Here is a 13555-nt window from a genome sequence, read left to right as displayed (position 1 = left end):
TTTTTTTTAATAGGGATGGGATTTTGCCATGTTGGCCAGGCTGGTCTTGAACTCCTGATCTCAAGTGATCCGCCTGTCTCAGCCTCCCAAAGTGCTGGGATTATAGGTGTGAGCCACCGTGCCCAGCCTGCAACGTAATTTTCTTGGATGTTGGTGAATCTCAATATTTTTTTCTGACAGTTATTTAGACCATTATTATCATATCTTTAATGGGACTGCAAGCTTCTTGGTCCACAGACTGTAGAAGGAAGTAAATAAATAAATTAACATTACCTTTGCTGAGTGTGGTGGCTCACACCTATAATCCCAGCATTTTGGGAGGCCAAGGCAGGTGGATCACTTGAGGCCAGAAGTTCGAGACCAGCCTGGCTAAAATGGTGAAATCCTGTCTTTACCAGAAATACAAAAATTAGCTGAGCTTGGTGGCAGGTGCCTGGAATCCTAGCTACTTGGGAGGCTGAGGCAGGAGAATCGCTTGAACCCAGGAAGCACAGCTTTCAGTTACCCGAGATCACGCCACTGTACTCCAGCCTGGAAGACAGAGTGAGATCCTGTCTCAAAAAACAAAAAAACAAAAACAAAAAATGAATTAACACTACCTTTATAATTCTTGCAACTTTCATGTTCATGTGAAAGTAATTTCCCATTGCGTGTGCCCCCAGCGTCTTTTGTTTGTTTGTTTTTAATTCATTTAAGTAAAGCCATCACTTGTTCTTTTACTTCTGGATTTTCTCATAAAACATTGAATATAGGTTTGGTAGAAAGAAGCCACTGTTACTGTTTGCACTTGAGAGAAGATTAATAAAAGTCACTTTTCTTTTTTCAAACCAAAACAAGGTAGGTAAAATGTTTGACCTTTTGTAGGCACAAGATTCATGCTGACCTCAGCTGCTTTTATATCTGCAAATATCTTGAGTCTAAGGATTGATCATTCCCTAACATTTTGTAAACTACTTCATCTACCATACCCTACTCAAATCCTTTTATTTTTATATTTTTGTAGTGCATCAAGGGATTATGGCTTTTGGATATTTCCTCCATGTGTTTCTGTGAAACTGAGCCCCTGATTAGGTTGTCAGCAGATACTGTATTATATTGATTGTTTTACCTGGTACAGACACACGAGTCAACCAGAGCAGTTTCTCCCTTTTGCTGAGAAGGTTGAAGCTTTTAGATAACATTTCGTTATGGGGGATGTTTGTGCCACTGTTTAAAGTGATTTGACCCTGTGTCCTTCTCCAGCCTTATGTTAGAAGGCCTATTTTCCTCTCTTGGTCTAAGGGCATATAAGGAAGTCTTCAGTACACAAGCTTTCTCCCTCCGTATAGGTGAATGGTTATTTATTTTTGTCACGTGCTCGGATATCGTGTTCTTCTGAGTAAACATTGGACCATCTAGTACTCACAGTACTTTGGAATAAACCAAACCAACTGAAAACTGAAGGCATGCCTGCAACTTGGACCATGACCTTGCCCCATCAAATCTTCAGGCTGTTCTGATGAAGCCTTCTTTATGTTAAAATGCCCAGTCAGGGTGGCCAGAACCATCTGGAGAAGGTATAGTTGTAAATATGAAGTAACATGTATAATTCTAACAGAAAGGAGCCAGTGATTGAGCCTGGCAATCAGAGGTGACACAAGTTTTTTCTTTCCTTATTTGAATCTGTAAAGACCCTTAAGTGCATTTTGAATGTGTTCATCTTTAAGCTGTTAACCCAAATTCATGTCCCAGGTTTTTAAGAGAATAAGCAGTAGAATATGGTGTTCCCAAAGAAGAAGACGTATAGAAGCAGATAGGTGTATAGTTCATTCACAGATAGGCGCTAGGTTAGATTCAGTAGTTGGCATGCATGCATCAACATGTTAATTGGAATGAAAGCCTACTACATTTAGGCTTAGGCTAGATCATATGTAAATTGAAACACAAAAGAGAATTGTTAACTAGGAAAGTAGTTGTCTAGGTTCCTTAAAGTTTAAATACAGAGATCCAACTAGTATACTTCAAAATTTTTCATGAATATCAAGCTTTACTGCTGACTGACCTCCTCTTATAAGGATGATAATGAAAGGAAATTAGGAGCCAGTTGGAGAGTGCAAAGACTTAGGTGTAAATGATGGGTGAATCATTTTTTTTTTTTTTTTTCTTAGACATATAGTTTACCCTTGTTGCCCAGTCTGGAGTGCAGTGGCGCAGTCTTGACTCACTGCAACTGCCACCTCCCAAGTTCAAGTGATTCTCCTGCCTCAGCCTCCTGAGTAGCTGGGATTACAGGAATCCGACACCAGGCCTGGCTAATGATAGGTGAATCTTAATTGTGAAGATGAGTACCTCTATCAGTAGAGATGACTTAATATCAGAACTTTATCTTATAAGCTACTCTTTACTCTTCCTCCTTCTCCCCACTCCATGCCAGTAGAGTTAATGTAAGCATAGTAGAGTAATATTTCATCTTTGTGTGTGTGTGTGTGTGTGTGTGTGTGTGTGTGTATGTGTATTTTTTTTTTTTGGGTAGGGGGGTGAACTTTTTACTATCTTTCCATCTGTTTACATATGTCAAGGGAAAACAGGGAGCTTAGATTATAGTGTAATTTTTTACAAAGGGAAAACCTGAGTTGAAATTATTGTTTTACTTCTTTTCTATTCATTTCTTTATAGTGAGGAAAAAAAATTTTCCCCCTTCACATAGAAAATGAAACTTTACACAATAAAGTAAGGATGGCAGGTTTCACAAGGGAAAAAGGTTGCTGTCAACTTTTTTCGTCAAGAATATGGAAATTTGGGTGGATTATCTGTTCAGAAGAGGTTTCCTTTATTACTTCTTTTTCCTTTTTTCACTTAAGACATCTGTTAACATTTCACACAGCCCAACAGATGTTGCAAAGCAAGTCCCATACTTTGTTCTCAAGAAAAATGACATTTCCTCAATTGGTTCCCCTACCTCTGTGACTGAGTCCAGCCTGCTGCTTCTGCATAATTTGCATATATTAAGTTATACACCTTAATGCCATATGAATTTGTAGCTTCAGCATTATTTTTATATGGTAAAGTCTGATTTGATTAGAAACTAGTTTACATGTTGCTCTAGAATTAGGAGAGGGCAAAACATTTTAAAACTCTTCTTCAAGAATGGCAACCTGATTTCCACATATAAGATTGGGTGGCCAGTTTTTAACATTTTTTTTTTCTATAAAATAAGTGAATTACAAAAGCTCGAGTTGTTTCGTCATAAGGAAGTGCTGATTGTCATGCGATGTGGAGCATCATTTTTATTATTTTGGCAAGAACAGGGACAGTTTTGTCTTGACAAGCCATTAAATGAATACCAGCGTGTGTCACATGAAAAACCACTGATCTTTAACCCCGCTCTGTACTTAACCAAGCCTTGAAAATGAATAGTGAATAAAAGAAGAGCAAAGGCAGAGCATATTACAGATTATGGAATCTGTTAACAGTTGCTGAACTGAACCCAGGGAATTACAGGTATTGTTCTGTGAACCAGCAGAAGTTATAGAGATGCTTGTTAAATTGTATACATAAACTATACATTTATTTTATATTTGTGCAGGATTTACATTGTTGGAGACAAAAAAATCCTACAGTACATTCTCAGTGCAGTAAATGTATGCTTTTATCATAACATCTTATATATTTACATAGAACTCAGTCAGGTTTTTTTTTGCCCCCAATTACAGAACTTATTTTAGCAATGTGCTTTTAAAGAATTTAAGTAGAAAGAAGAAAAAGTATGCAATATCTCCTTCCCCTCAAAGGGAACACCCCACAAACATACATGCAAAACAAAATTCTTTGCCCACTTGCATTTTTATGTATTCACTGTGGCTGATTTGTGTACACCAACATCTGATTTTTTTAAAAAAGAAAATTGAGGGAAAAACCCAAAACCCACCGTAATACTCAAGTATTGAAAAGATCAGTAACATTTTAAGTGGTTGTGGGAATTATTGCTTACAGAGCTAACAAGAAAGAACACACTTTTTTACTCTGCTGGTGGAATTGCACTGTGCCTCCCTGTAGTCTTGTTATCCCACACTAACTGAAATGCAAATTTTTTGTAACTAATTGGATCTCATTGAGGGTGCATGCACAGTGTTTAGTTATATGCAAAAAGGTTTTAAAAAGTAAAATTTTCCTGCAATTACAACTTTTAATTACTATCTAAACCATGACACCTATAGCACAGGTTTGGAATATATGTCTGACTTTTTTACATATTACACAAAAACGTGAGCTATGAAATGCTTAATAAGGTATCAGTTCGAAAGTTACAGGGAAAATGTTTAATTACAGCAATCTATAAATTGAATTTTAACTGTAGTCATGTGAAAATAAAGATTTTTTTTTAAGTTTAGGATTTAGTATCTTAGAGCCAGTATACAAAATGCATGTTATAGTGCAATCCTTTTCTTGGAAGATTTTAAATGTTAAAACATCGTCAACATCAGAAATCACTTCCAGAACCATTGTCTTTTTTTCCCTTCAGTTCTCCAATCTGTTTTACCATTGTAAAATATTTTTGAGCTTCTTACTGTGTTTAAGTATATTTTTGCTTATGTGTTGTGTCATGGGGTAGGTATTCACATTCCTGCCATGTCTTTAACTTGGATGCAGTGAAACCTAGTTTGGTGGACTTCACCATCGCCATGGTCCCTTTCACACTATCAGTAAATGTGGGAAAGCCAACAGATGGCCTTTAAGTGCTTCTGATTCTTTAACCTGAAATACTTAGAATCAGCAGCAAAAAGCAATTATTGTGGAAGTGATACCTGTCTCCTTCCTTCTAGTTTTAAATAATTTTCATACAAATGATTCCAAAGACTTATTCCATAGTTGTCAGACTATGTAGCCAGTCAAAAAAACTCAAAAGACATCTTTGTGCCGTGTAGGTGTATTTTTTGTACCTGTGTTGGTGAAACGATACAGGTGTCCCCCACTTGCTAGATAGAAATAATCCTGACATCAAAGGTTCTACACATTATATTATATGTGGAAGTTCAGATCATGTATCTTGAGGATTTATAGAGGGGTCAAATGTTTTCTTCAAAAATTTAGTAAAAAATGAGTGTTAGAGAAACTTACAATCTTTTTATTTATTTATTATTGAGTTTGGATTAATTGTTGTCTCTTTTTGTGACAAAGCTTGTCCTCTTTGTAAAGTTGTGTTACGAAGTAGTTAAGATTTTGTTTGAGCAAATGCATTTAGCAGATGCAGTTTTGTATATTTGCTATGAAAAATATTTTTTAAACCTTACAAAGCTATCCTGGTGTTTTAAGGCTTGTGTTGTGGCAATAACATGTTATATTGCAGACCTGTTTCAGTCAGAGACACCTGAGTCCTTGGTGTCTGGAAGAGCTCAGTTTGCCTATACTGGGTAGCATTTTGTCAGAAGACTGCTGGCTGGGCAGACTAGATTTGGATGTATTAGCTAGTCAGCCTAATAACCCTGTACAGACTGTATTGATTTTCTAGGAGAGAGTTTATGAACTAAATAAACTTGGGGTTGGTGTCTTAATAAACTGCTTCTCTCAGTCTGTCACACTTAGTTACGGAGCTGTGCAGTTTAGGGGGAAAAAAGGCTAATTCTGTTACAGATTGTTCACAGCAGGGTCTCCAAATTAGCCCTTTGTTTTGTAATGCCACCTTGCTTGGGCTCGCTTTGAGCACATTTCTCAGTTTTGCCCTAATGAGTTGCAACACTGATAATGTGGCTGATGATCTTTCATTGATTTCACTATCACTTGCTTGTCTGGTAATTGATCCGTTGCTGAGCCTCTAGTTAATTATATCGGCTTTGACATGGCCCGGTCCACGGGGAATTTCAAGTCTTGCAGAATAACAGTTTTAATAAAAGAGTCTATTACTGCAGGTGCTTGCTGCTGCATGCCAGTTGATTTTTGTGTTGTTAGTGTGTGTGTGGAGTGGGGGGTAGGATACCTGGGAAAGAAGAGGACTGCAGGGACTGATAGAAAAAAGGGGTAGGGGCTGGAAAAAGAGGAAGAGGGAGTGAAGGAGGGGAAGAAAGAGACAAGGAGAGGGAGAGGCGAGAGAGAACACAGGCAAAAACACACAGGCAAAGCGATACAACAGAGCCTGAGTGGAAGGAGGAGGAAGCTTGCTATTGACAGTGTCCTTAAGCCTCCCACAAATAACAGCCATTAGTGGGAAGGTCAGGAGCTGAGCAGGCAGCTTGACTGAGGCACTGAGTGCCACTTCAGAAATCAAGAGGCTAGCAAATTTTAGAGGGAGTTTAAGTGGGTAATAGCTAGCAGTAAAGGTACAGTCACTGTTGACAATTGACTTGTAGGGGTTTTTCCTGCCCTCCCCCCAGCAAGAATATTTTTATTGACCACAGGTGGACTTAATATATTTTAAGGCAACAATTCTTTGGGTTCTGGTTTGTTTCCTCTCAGATATTGAATTTGCTTCTTTTGAGACTTTTTTGTGCTTAATGGTGGTGAACTGGAGGGAAGTTTAACAGAAAAGCTTTCAGGAGATGTCGGTTCTAGAGGGGAAGGCACATTTGTGTCAACATAGTGTACGTTTTCTCATCTTTTCTCATTGTCCACTAATGACACAGAGCTGCCATTGAAGCTCTTTTCTGTTTCTTTTGTTGTTTCAGAGAGTAAGGTTTATTGTTATTCTTGAGTTAAGAAGGAGCAAGGAGAGTGGTACATTTGTCCTCGATATTTGTCGGTGGTTGAAGATTAATGTTCCTTACATTTTAAGTTTAGGAAGGATGGCTTTTTCCTGCTGACTACTTTTATGAGATGGCATGAATTTAGCTTTCCATTTTGAAGTTACTGTTTATGTACAGTGCATTTTGTTCAGTGCTGCTTTTCCATAAATAAGGCAGACAAATACTTATCTAATAAATAGATGAATAGTTTTAAAACTTGTTTAATTAAAAATACGACATGTTATCAAGGCTGTATCTCATCAGGCAGGAAAACGTTATAGAATTTTCCACAGAGATCTTGAATGAAAAATGGAGTTTTTATTTTCATTACTTTTTGCCTGACATGGGACAGGCCTTTTTTCTTCATCTTTTTCATTTGTTGTGATTTGAAAGGATATTGCAGATGCTTCATCCAGGAACTTTAACAAAGGATTTTTTTTTCCTACTTTTGAGCTTTAAGAAAAGGTATACTTTCTGCCATTCAGTTTCTCATTACTTAACATTCAGTTTAGTAATTACTAGCCTGAGGCACTAGATATTAAATAGTATATATTTACATTTAGTGAATGTTTATTGTGTATCTTCTATGTTACAAAAACTGCTAGGCTTATTTATTTACTCTTCAGAGTATAAGGTCACGGCTCTATGGATGTTATTTAGGAGTTTCTATGTGGTTATAAATAGCCCAGCACCTACAATATGACTTTCAGGAGCTAACATTTAGACCATAACCCAGCCAATGTTACATTCTTTTACAGCTGAATATTTTATTTTCTTCAGTGTAATTAAAAAAATATTTACGTATCACATTCACAGTTTTACAAATGTTAAAGCAAAGACTGGTGTCAGATATTACGTGTTATATGAGAAAGCATTGTTGAGAAAAATTCCCAGGGAAGGGCCCTAGCTTCTCCTCACCCTGTGCACCGTGATTGTGGTGCTGCCTGGAGTGTGCATAAGTGTGTATCTATCTGTATATCTGGAGAGGGGTTAGTGCAGGGTGTCATTTGGTGCCTGACAGTGGAACAGTGCAGTTGACTCTTAGCGCTGTTATCCAATGACATGCAGTGGCTGAGAGTTTGAAGCTGATGGTTGGGTCTCCAGTGCTGCCCGCACACCTGACAGGCAGCTGTTAAACTGAGCAAAGGCAAGCTTGGGGAGTCACAATCTATGCATAAATGATAGGGTTATCTGTGCAGAAGGTGCGAAAGAAGCTCTGACCCCCTCCCTCCCCCAAATCTCCCCCTTCCCAAATGAAATGCACAGTTCAGCCAGCTTCTTAACTACACTACACTCCTGCTACTGGCTGCCAAGAGGCTCAAAAAATCCACCTTCACTTTTCAGTCAGAAGAGGCAGAAGTGGATGTGAGAGAAAGAGAGACACAGAGAGACAGAGAGCCAAAGAGGGCAAGAGACTTGACTTTAAGAGACTCCTGTACTGACAACTCCATGCAGTTCGGAACCAGAACAACTACCGCTGAACCAGGGTTCATGGGGACATGGCAAAACGCTGATACTAACCTCTTATTCAGAATGTCCCAACAGGTAAGTTACTTTCTTTCTTTCTTTTTTTTTTTTTTTTTTAAGAAACCTTGAATTGTTATGGGCACTTTTGTTTCTGGTGTTTTTCTTTCTAAATATTTTTTAAAATGTGGTCACTTCCTAGTTAGGCTCTGTTTTGTCATAATTGTGTTACTGGAATGTGCAGGGTTACTTCATGGTTTCCCTAAGGGCGTCTTAAAAGAAAAAGGAAAAAGGATACTGAAGTAAAAGAAAGCAGAGACATTTTTGAAAAGTTTCACAGTACAGCCTGGGTCAGGGGAAGACAATTTATTTCTTTGTTTTCTGTTAAGAATAAAAAAAGCCACCACCCAACAAACGTATCTGTCAATATGAATCACTTCGTCAAAGTGTCTGCTCTCTCGGAGTAGGTTCTGCAACCTGAAACACAGTCATAAAATCTAGGGCCCCCTTAGAACAGCCCTGCTGACTTCATGTGGCTGGAAACAGCTCCGTTCAGACCTGAGAAGAGAGAGGAGGCTGTGCAGGCTCCAGCTGCCAGCGCCGAGGGTCGCTGGAGGAGTCGGCGTGCGTGGCGGGCTGTGCCGCTTGGTCCTCGCTCCTCAGCTCTGCTCCTCAGCTCTGCTCCGCTCCTCCTCGCCAGCCGGCCCTCTGCGCCCGCCCCTGCGTTCCCTTCGCCGGCTCCGGCCCGCTCGCCCGCCCGCCCGGCCGCCCGCCCGCGCACTCACTCGGGCGCAGCCTCGGCGTCTTCCCCAGAGCCGCTCCTCCGTCCCGGCTGCGCTGGAGGCGCTCGGCTTGCTGGCTTTGCTGGGAAAGCCGACGTGGTGAGCGAGGCCATCGGTTACTGATAATTAATCACCGGAGCCGACGGCTCGTACCATGCGCTCCGTGATACGCGCCCTGCGCGCGGGGCTCCTCTTGCACAATTGCTGGCTCCTTGGCTCCGCGGGGGAGCGAGGGTGAGAGGAAAGGAAGGGGACACAACCCAGAAACTTTAATCTTGGATTGTGCTCAAGTGAGGGAGGGAAGTTCCCTGGTGCTTTTCAAAAGCCTGCACCAAACCCACACAAAGCAAGTTAGTTGGGTATTATCATCCACACAGCACGAAAGTACTATTGACAAATATACTTGGATTTTAAGTTGATGGCAAGTGTTAAGAAATTGATACTGTGCCACTCATGAGGAAGAAAATACTGCAGCTGCTTTCCTTCTTTATTTTTCTTTCTTTTTTTAAATAAAAAAACAAACCCTTTTGTTCGTAAGAGTTCATGAAAATTAAATACTTAAAGTTAGATTTTTAAAGTTGTTGATAATAAAAGGAAACAATTTGCCAGACTATAAACTACTACAAGTTTTAGAAATACATTTGCAAGAGATAATACCTACAACCAGGGTTCTGTAGCATTTAGCTAGAGAACAGTTTTAGCACATAATTCTAGATAGGATAAATGCATTTGAATAAGGTGTATTTTGACATATCCTGTAGAGGGACCCTGATTACTGCTGATACAGTAAGCTGGGATTTAAATGCAATCAACATAAACTCAATAAGTAACTCTTCATGTGCAATTTCCCATTCTTTTAAAGTGAAAAGTTGATTTCCACACAGAGATGCTCCTTGTCACTGCAGAGTGCTATGAGGTGTTTACCGCGACACATCCCTGCCTGGGTGGCTCTCTCGTAGTTGGAATGCAGAGTGTTTTCGCTAATCTTAGTACCAAATAACTTGGTCCTCATTTTAAAAATTAGGTGTCATCTTCAGGGGTTTCCTTGAGTTAGTGGAGATCGTGTGTGTGTGTGTGTGTGTGTGTGTGTGTGTGTGTGTGTTAGAAGGGAAGATTGGCTTAGATCTTCCTCTAGCTAGAAAAGAGTTAATAAAACCAGATAAAGATAATGATCAATTGATAAATGGCTATTGAACCACATAGATGGTGTTAGATTGCTTATTTGGCACTAGCCCATTTCCAAGTAGATTTGAATCTAAAGAGATTTTGTCATGGAAAACATTTTACCTAAAAAACAAAGTAAATAATATAAATGATGGGTCAGAATTAGGAAAATTTATGATGTCTTTGATCCAGCTGTCTGACTGCGTGCATATTTTGTGTGTACCTGTGTGTCCATGCATGTGTAATGGTGAGCATCAGAGACTACAGGGAGAGAATAGAAATATAGGGAAGTAATTTATGCTTAATGGGTGCTATTAAAACTGCATAATATTAATTATGCTATTTATAAATTATAGTACAACAAAGGGAGAGAAATCACAGTTTTAAATGTTTTTAAATGTTTTCTTTATTTTTTGGTTTTTGATATAGTTAGCAATCACTCCTACCTACCCACCCAACCCTGGCATTTTCTGTCATGGTCACTAAATGTTTACCTCTTGTGCAGTTTTGGAAATCATATAAAAGACGGTATGAGCTTACATTATTTTTCTCGTCAAGATGACAGTTTGTATAAATATTACATGAACTTAAGTTCAAACTATGTGAGTAAAAGTGTGTGTGCTGTTCATAGTTAATACGTTTGTTTTTCTTACCTATACTTTATCAGCAATGCTGATTCAGCACGTGAGAGAGAGAGAGAGAGAGAGAGACAGACTTATTGAAATTATATCTCTGATATCTCTTGAAGCCAGCTGTTTCAAGTATTACTTTCAATATATATGGTTAAGCCTGCTTTTGTTACAGGTAAAAGTTTGTCCACTTTAATGAAATATGTAGAATTCTGTATATCTTATTTCTAAGGCATAAAGAGGTTTCTCTAGATTATGATTTTAATTTCTAAGTAAAATTTACTTAGCTTATGAAATGAATACAGTTTATTGGGGTTTTTTTTAAAGTTTTCTTAAATAGTATAAAAAACGAATACTTTCTCGATTATTTTTTTAGACATTAGAAAAGTCTGACCAGTAGGGCTGCTATAAAAGGTTTCAAAGCTGAGTTGTAGGTAATACACCACCAGTATTTAACTATAGAAAAACTTGTGGGAAATGTCTCATGAATACTGACATTTAATAATCTAGTTTTGTGTGTTCTATAAGTAAAGTAGGAAGAAGGGAGACAGAAATCTTTGTCTTTTGTTTCACGTGAGCAAAGCTGGATCTGCTTACATGTAAATCTTTCTATCTAGTGGTTACAAACATTACAATCTGAAGCCAGTTTAGATTTAGTGGGATTAAGTATGTACCCCTAAAGTTCAAGTTAAGACTATTGACTGCATTTTCCTCTGCCTATACAGTTTTTCTTCTATATTGAAGTATGATTTTCTCAAATTATTTCTATGTATATAGATGAATATTTGAGAACCGTAAAGGGTATGACACTTGTGTAAAGGGAGCTCTTCTTTGGGTCAGTTTGTCAGTGGCAGGTGAAGAATGAACCTTATTTTGCCTGTTTTAGTTTCATGAGGTATTGTTAAAAGCAAAAAATAAGGCTTGCTTTTCGAAGTTGTTTTTAAAAAATCATACTTTAAGAGGTAATTCTTCTATTTTTATAAATATTTTGTGCATTTGAGAGAATAGTAAGTAAAATTCTTGTATCTATCTCAAGGGATGTAGTAGTCCAGTCTATTTAAAAATCTTTTCAGAAAGGAAACCATAAAGGTAAATAGCTACAGCCACATTTCATGTGTTACTAGAGGCATTTACCTTTTATTATTGGTGAGGTATATTTAACCTGTTTCAAATAAAATGCAGATCCCTTAATAAGGTCTCTTTTCATACTTGAGTGAAATACTAAGTTAGAATTATAAATGACTGTGCATCATTATGTAGTAATTTAGGATTCACCCGATGATGTAACAAAATTAACGACATAATTTCATTGTGAAACTGTGTCTTATTTAAGAACAACTGTCTGACATTCCCTTACAGTTGCTTTATTTAACTTCATGCAAATATTATTAGTAGTGACATTTTTCTATTGTGCATTAGAGTCTCTCATTAGCATGATGTGTTAGTTATCACCAGAGAAATCATTTTCTAGATAGGTGAGGGGCAAACCAAGAAAACTAAAAATTAAATCAACGATTTACATTAAAATCAGAGCATCTGCTCACCAGAGATACGACAGAGTAAAAGCAAACTTTGTTACTAATATAAAAATCTAGCACCTTTCAGAGAAATGATAAATAAAATATAAGAAATGTGTAATAACATTGCTAGAATCCATTTAAAAGAGTGCTCAGTATGAATTTTCTTTAAGAAATCTTTTCTTCCTATTTATATAGGCCACCAATCTCAGTTTCTGGAATCTATATTTTTAAATTAAAATGGTTTTGTTCCTCCGCCTCCCCCCCCACTTTTTAAACTATTTATTTACTAATGATTTAAAAGGCATATATATAATATTATGAGTCAGACGCCTAATTGTACAATCTGGTTTGAGTCTTCTCTATAGTTATACAACACATTTTTATTCTAAACTCTATCCCACTCAAATAGACATCCTTTTTTCATAGGATGCATATTCTTATTTAATCAAAGCCCTGTGTAAAGCAGTTGATAGTTAATGGTCTTTGAAAATGACTTTCATTGCAAGGCGTCATCCATCCCTAGTTTTCTTTCTGCACTTTTCTCCCTTTTTACTCCCTTCCTTACAGTTAGTATGTTTGGGTGATCTTGTCTTACCAAAAAGGGATTAAATTGACTAAACTTGTGGTCTTAATGCTAAAATAAATATTTATATTATATTAAGAGGCATGCAGTTTTAGCCTGTTGAATTACTAGGTTACTACCTCCAATTTAGGCCCCTCTTAATTTGAGTAGTAATATGTTTTATTTTTAACAATAGACATATATTCAAATATAATTCTCAGTACATTTTCTGATAATGAAACACTAAAATAGGAATATTTGGGTGTTTGTATTTGTTAAGATACAAATTGTAGCATAGAGACAGGTGCTTGGTTTTGTCCTAAACTTTGAAGATATATGGATAACATGCAGACATCACATAAGAGGTACTGTCTCATTTGTAATACAGTGGGAAAGTAATAGTTCACATATATGGTATTCCATGTGGATGTAAACATTAATGCAAATAAAGCATGGACAAACATATGCTCAGATGTGTATTTTGTACGTGTTAAAACCCTGTGCACAAATTTCGAGTTTATTTTCAACATGATTCATTTAAATGAATTTGAACATAGTAGGTAATCATTTTGAAATTATTTAATTTTCTCACCTTTCTGTCATCTGCAAACAGGTCCATTATGTTTGTGTAATTTGTAAAGCCTTTTGCTAAGGTGAGCCAAGTAACCGCGGTTGAAAAATAAATCCCTCTAAGGTGTAGATATCTTATCTATAATTGTAGGTATTTTTAATAATTATA

At 37.4% G+C, this 13555-nt stretch overlaps 1 protein-coding gene across 3 annotated transcripts in view; it reads left to right on the top strand.

Moving 5' to 3' along the window:
* The window catches only part of BNC2 (basonuclin 2), a 453480-nt gene that overhangs the window by 134869 nt on the left and 305056 nt on the right, over positions 1-13555 (top strand). For all 3 annotated transcript variants that reach the window (XM_037744749.1, XM_017545926.2, XM_037744752.1), the window contains exon 3: positions 8040-8240. In XM_037744749.1, coding sequence (XP_037600677.1) covers positions 8040-8240 — 201 coding nt within the window. The remainder of the gene's footprint in view (positions 1-8039; positions 8241-13555) is intronic.

Source organism: Cebus imitator, unplaced genomic scaffold (assembly GCF_001604975.1).
Source record: "Cebus imitator isolate Cc_AM_T3 unplaced genomic scaffold, Cebus_imitator-1.0 Scaffold183, whole genome shotgun sequence".
Lineage (NCBI taxonomy): Eukaryota > Metazoa > Chordata > Mammalia > Primates > Cebidae > Cebus > Cebus imitator.
The sequence above is the reverse complement of the archived record's forward strand: the minus strand, read 5'-3'. Positions and strand labels throughout refer to the sequence as shown.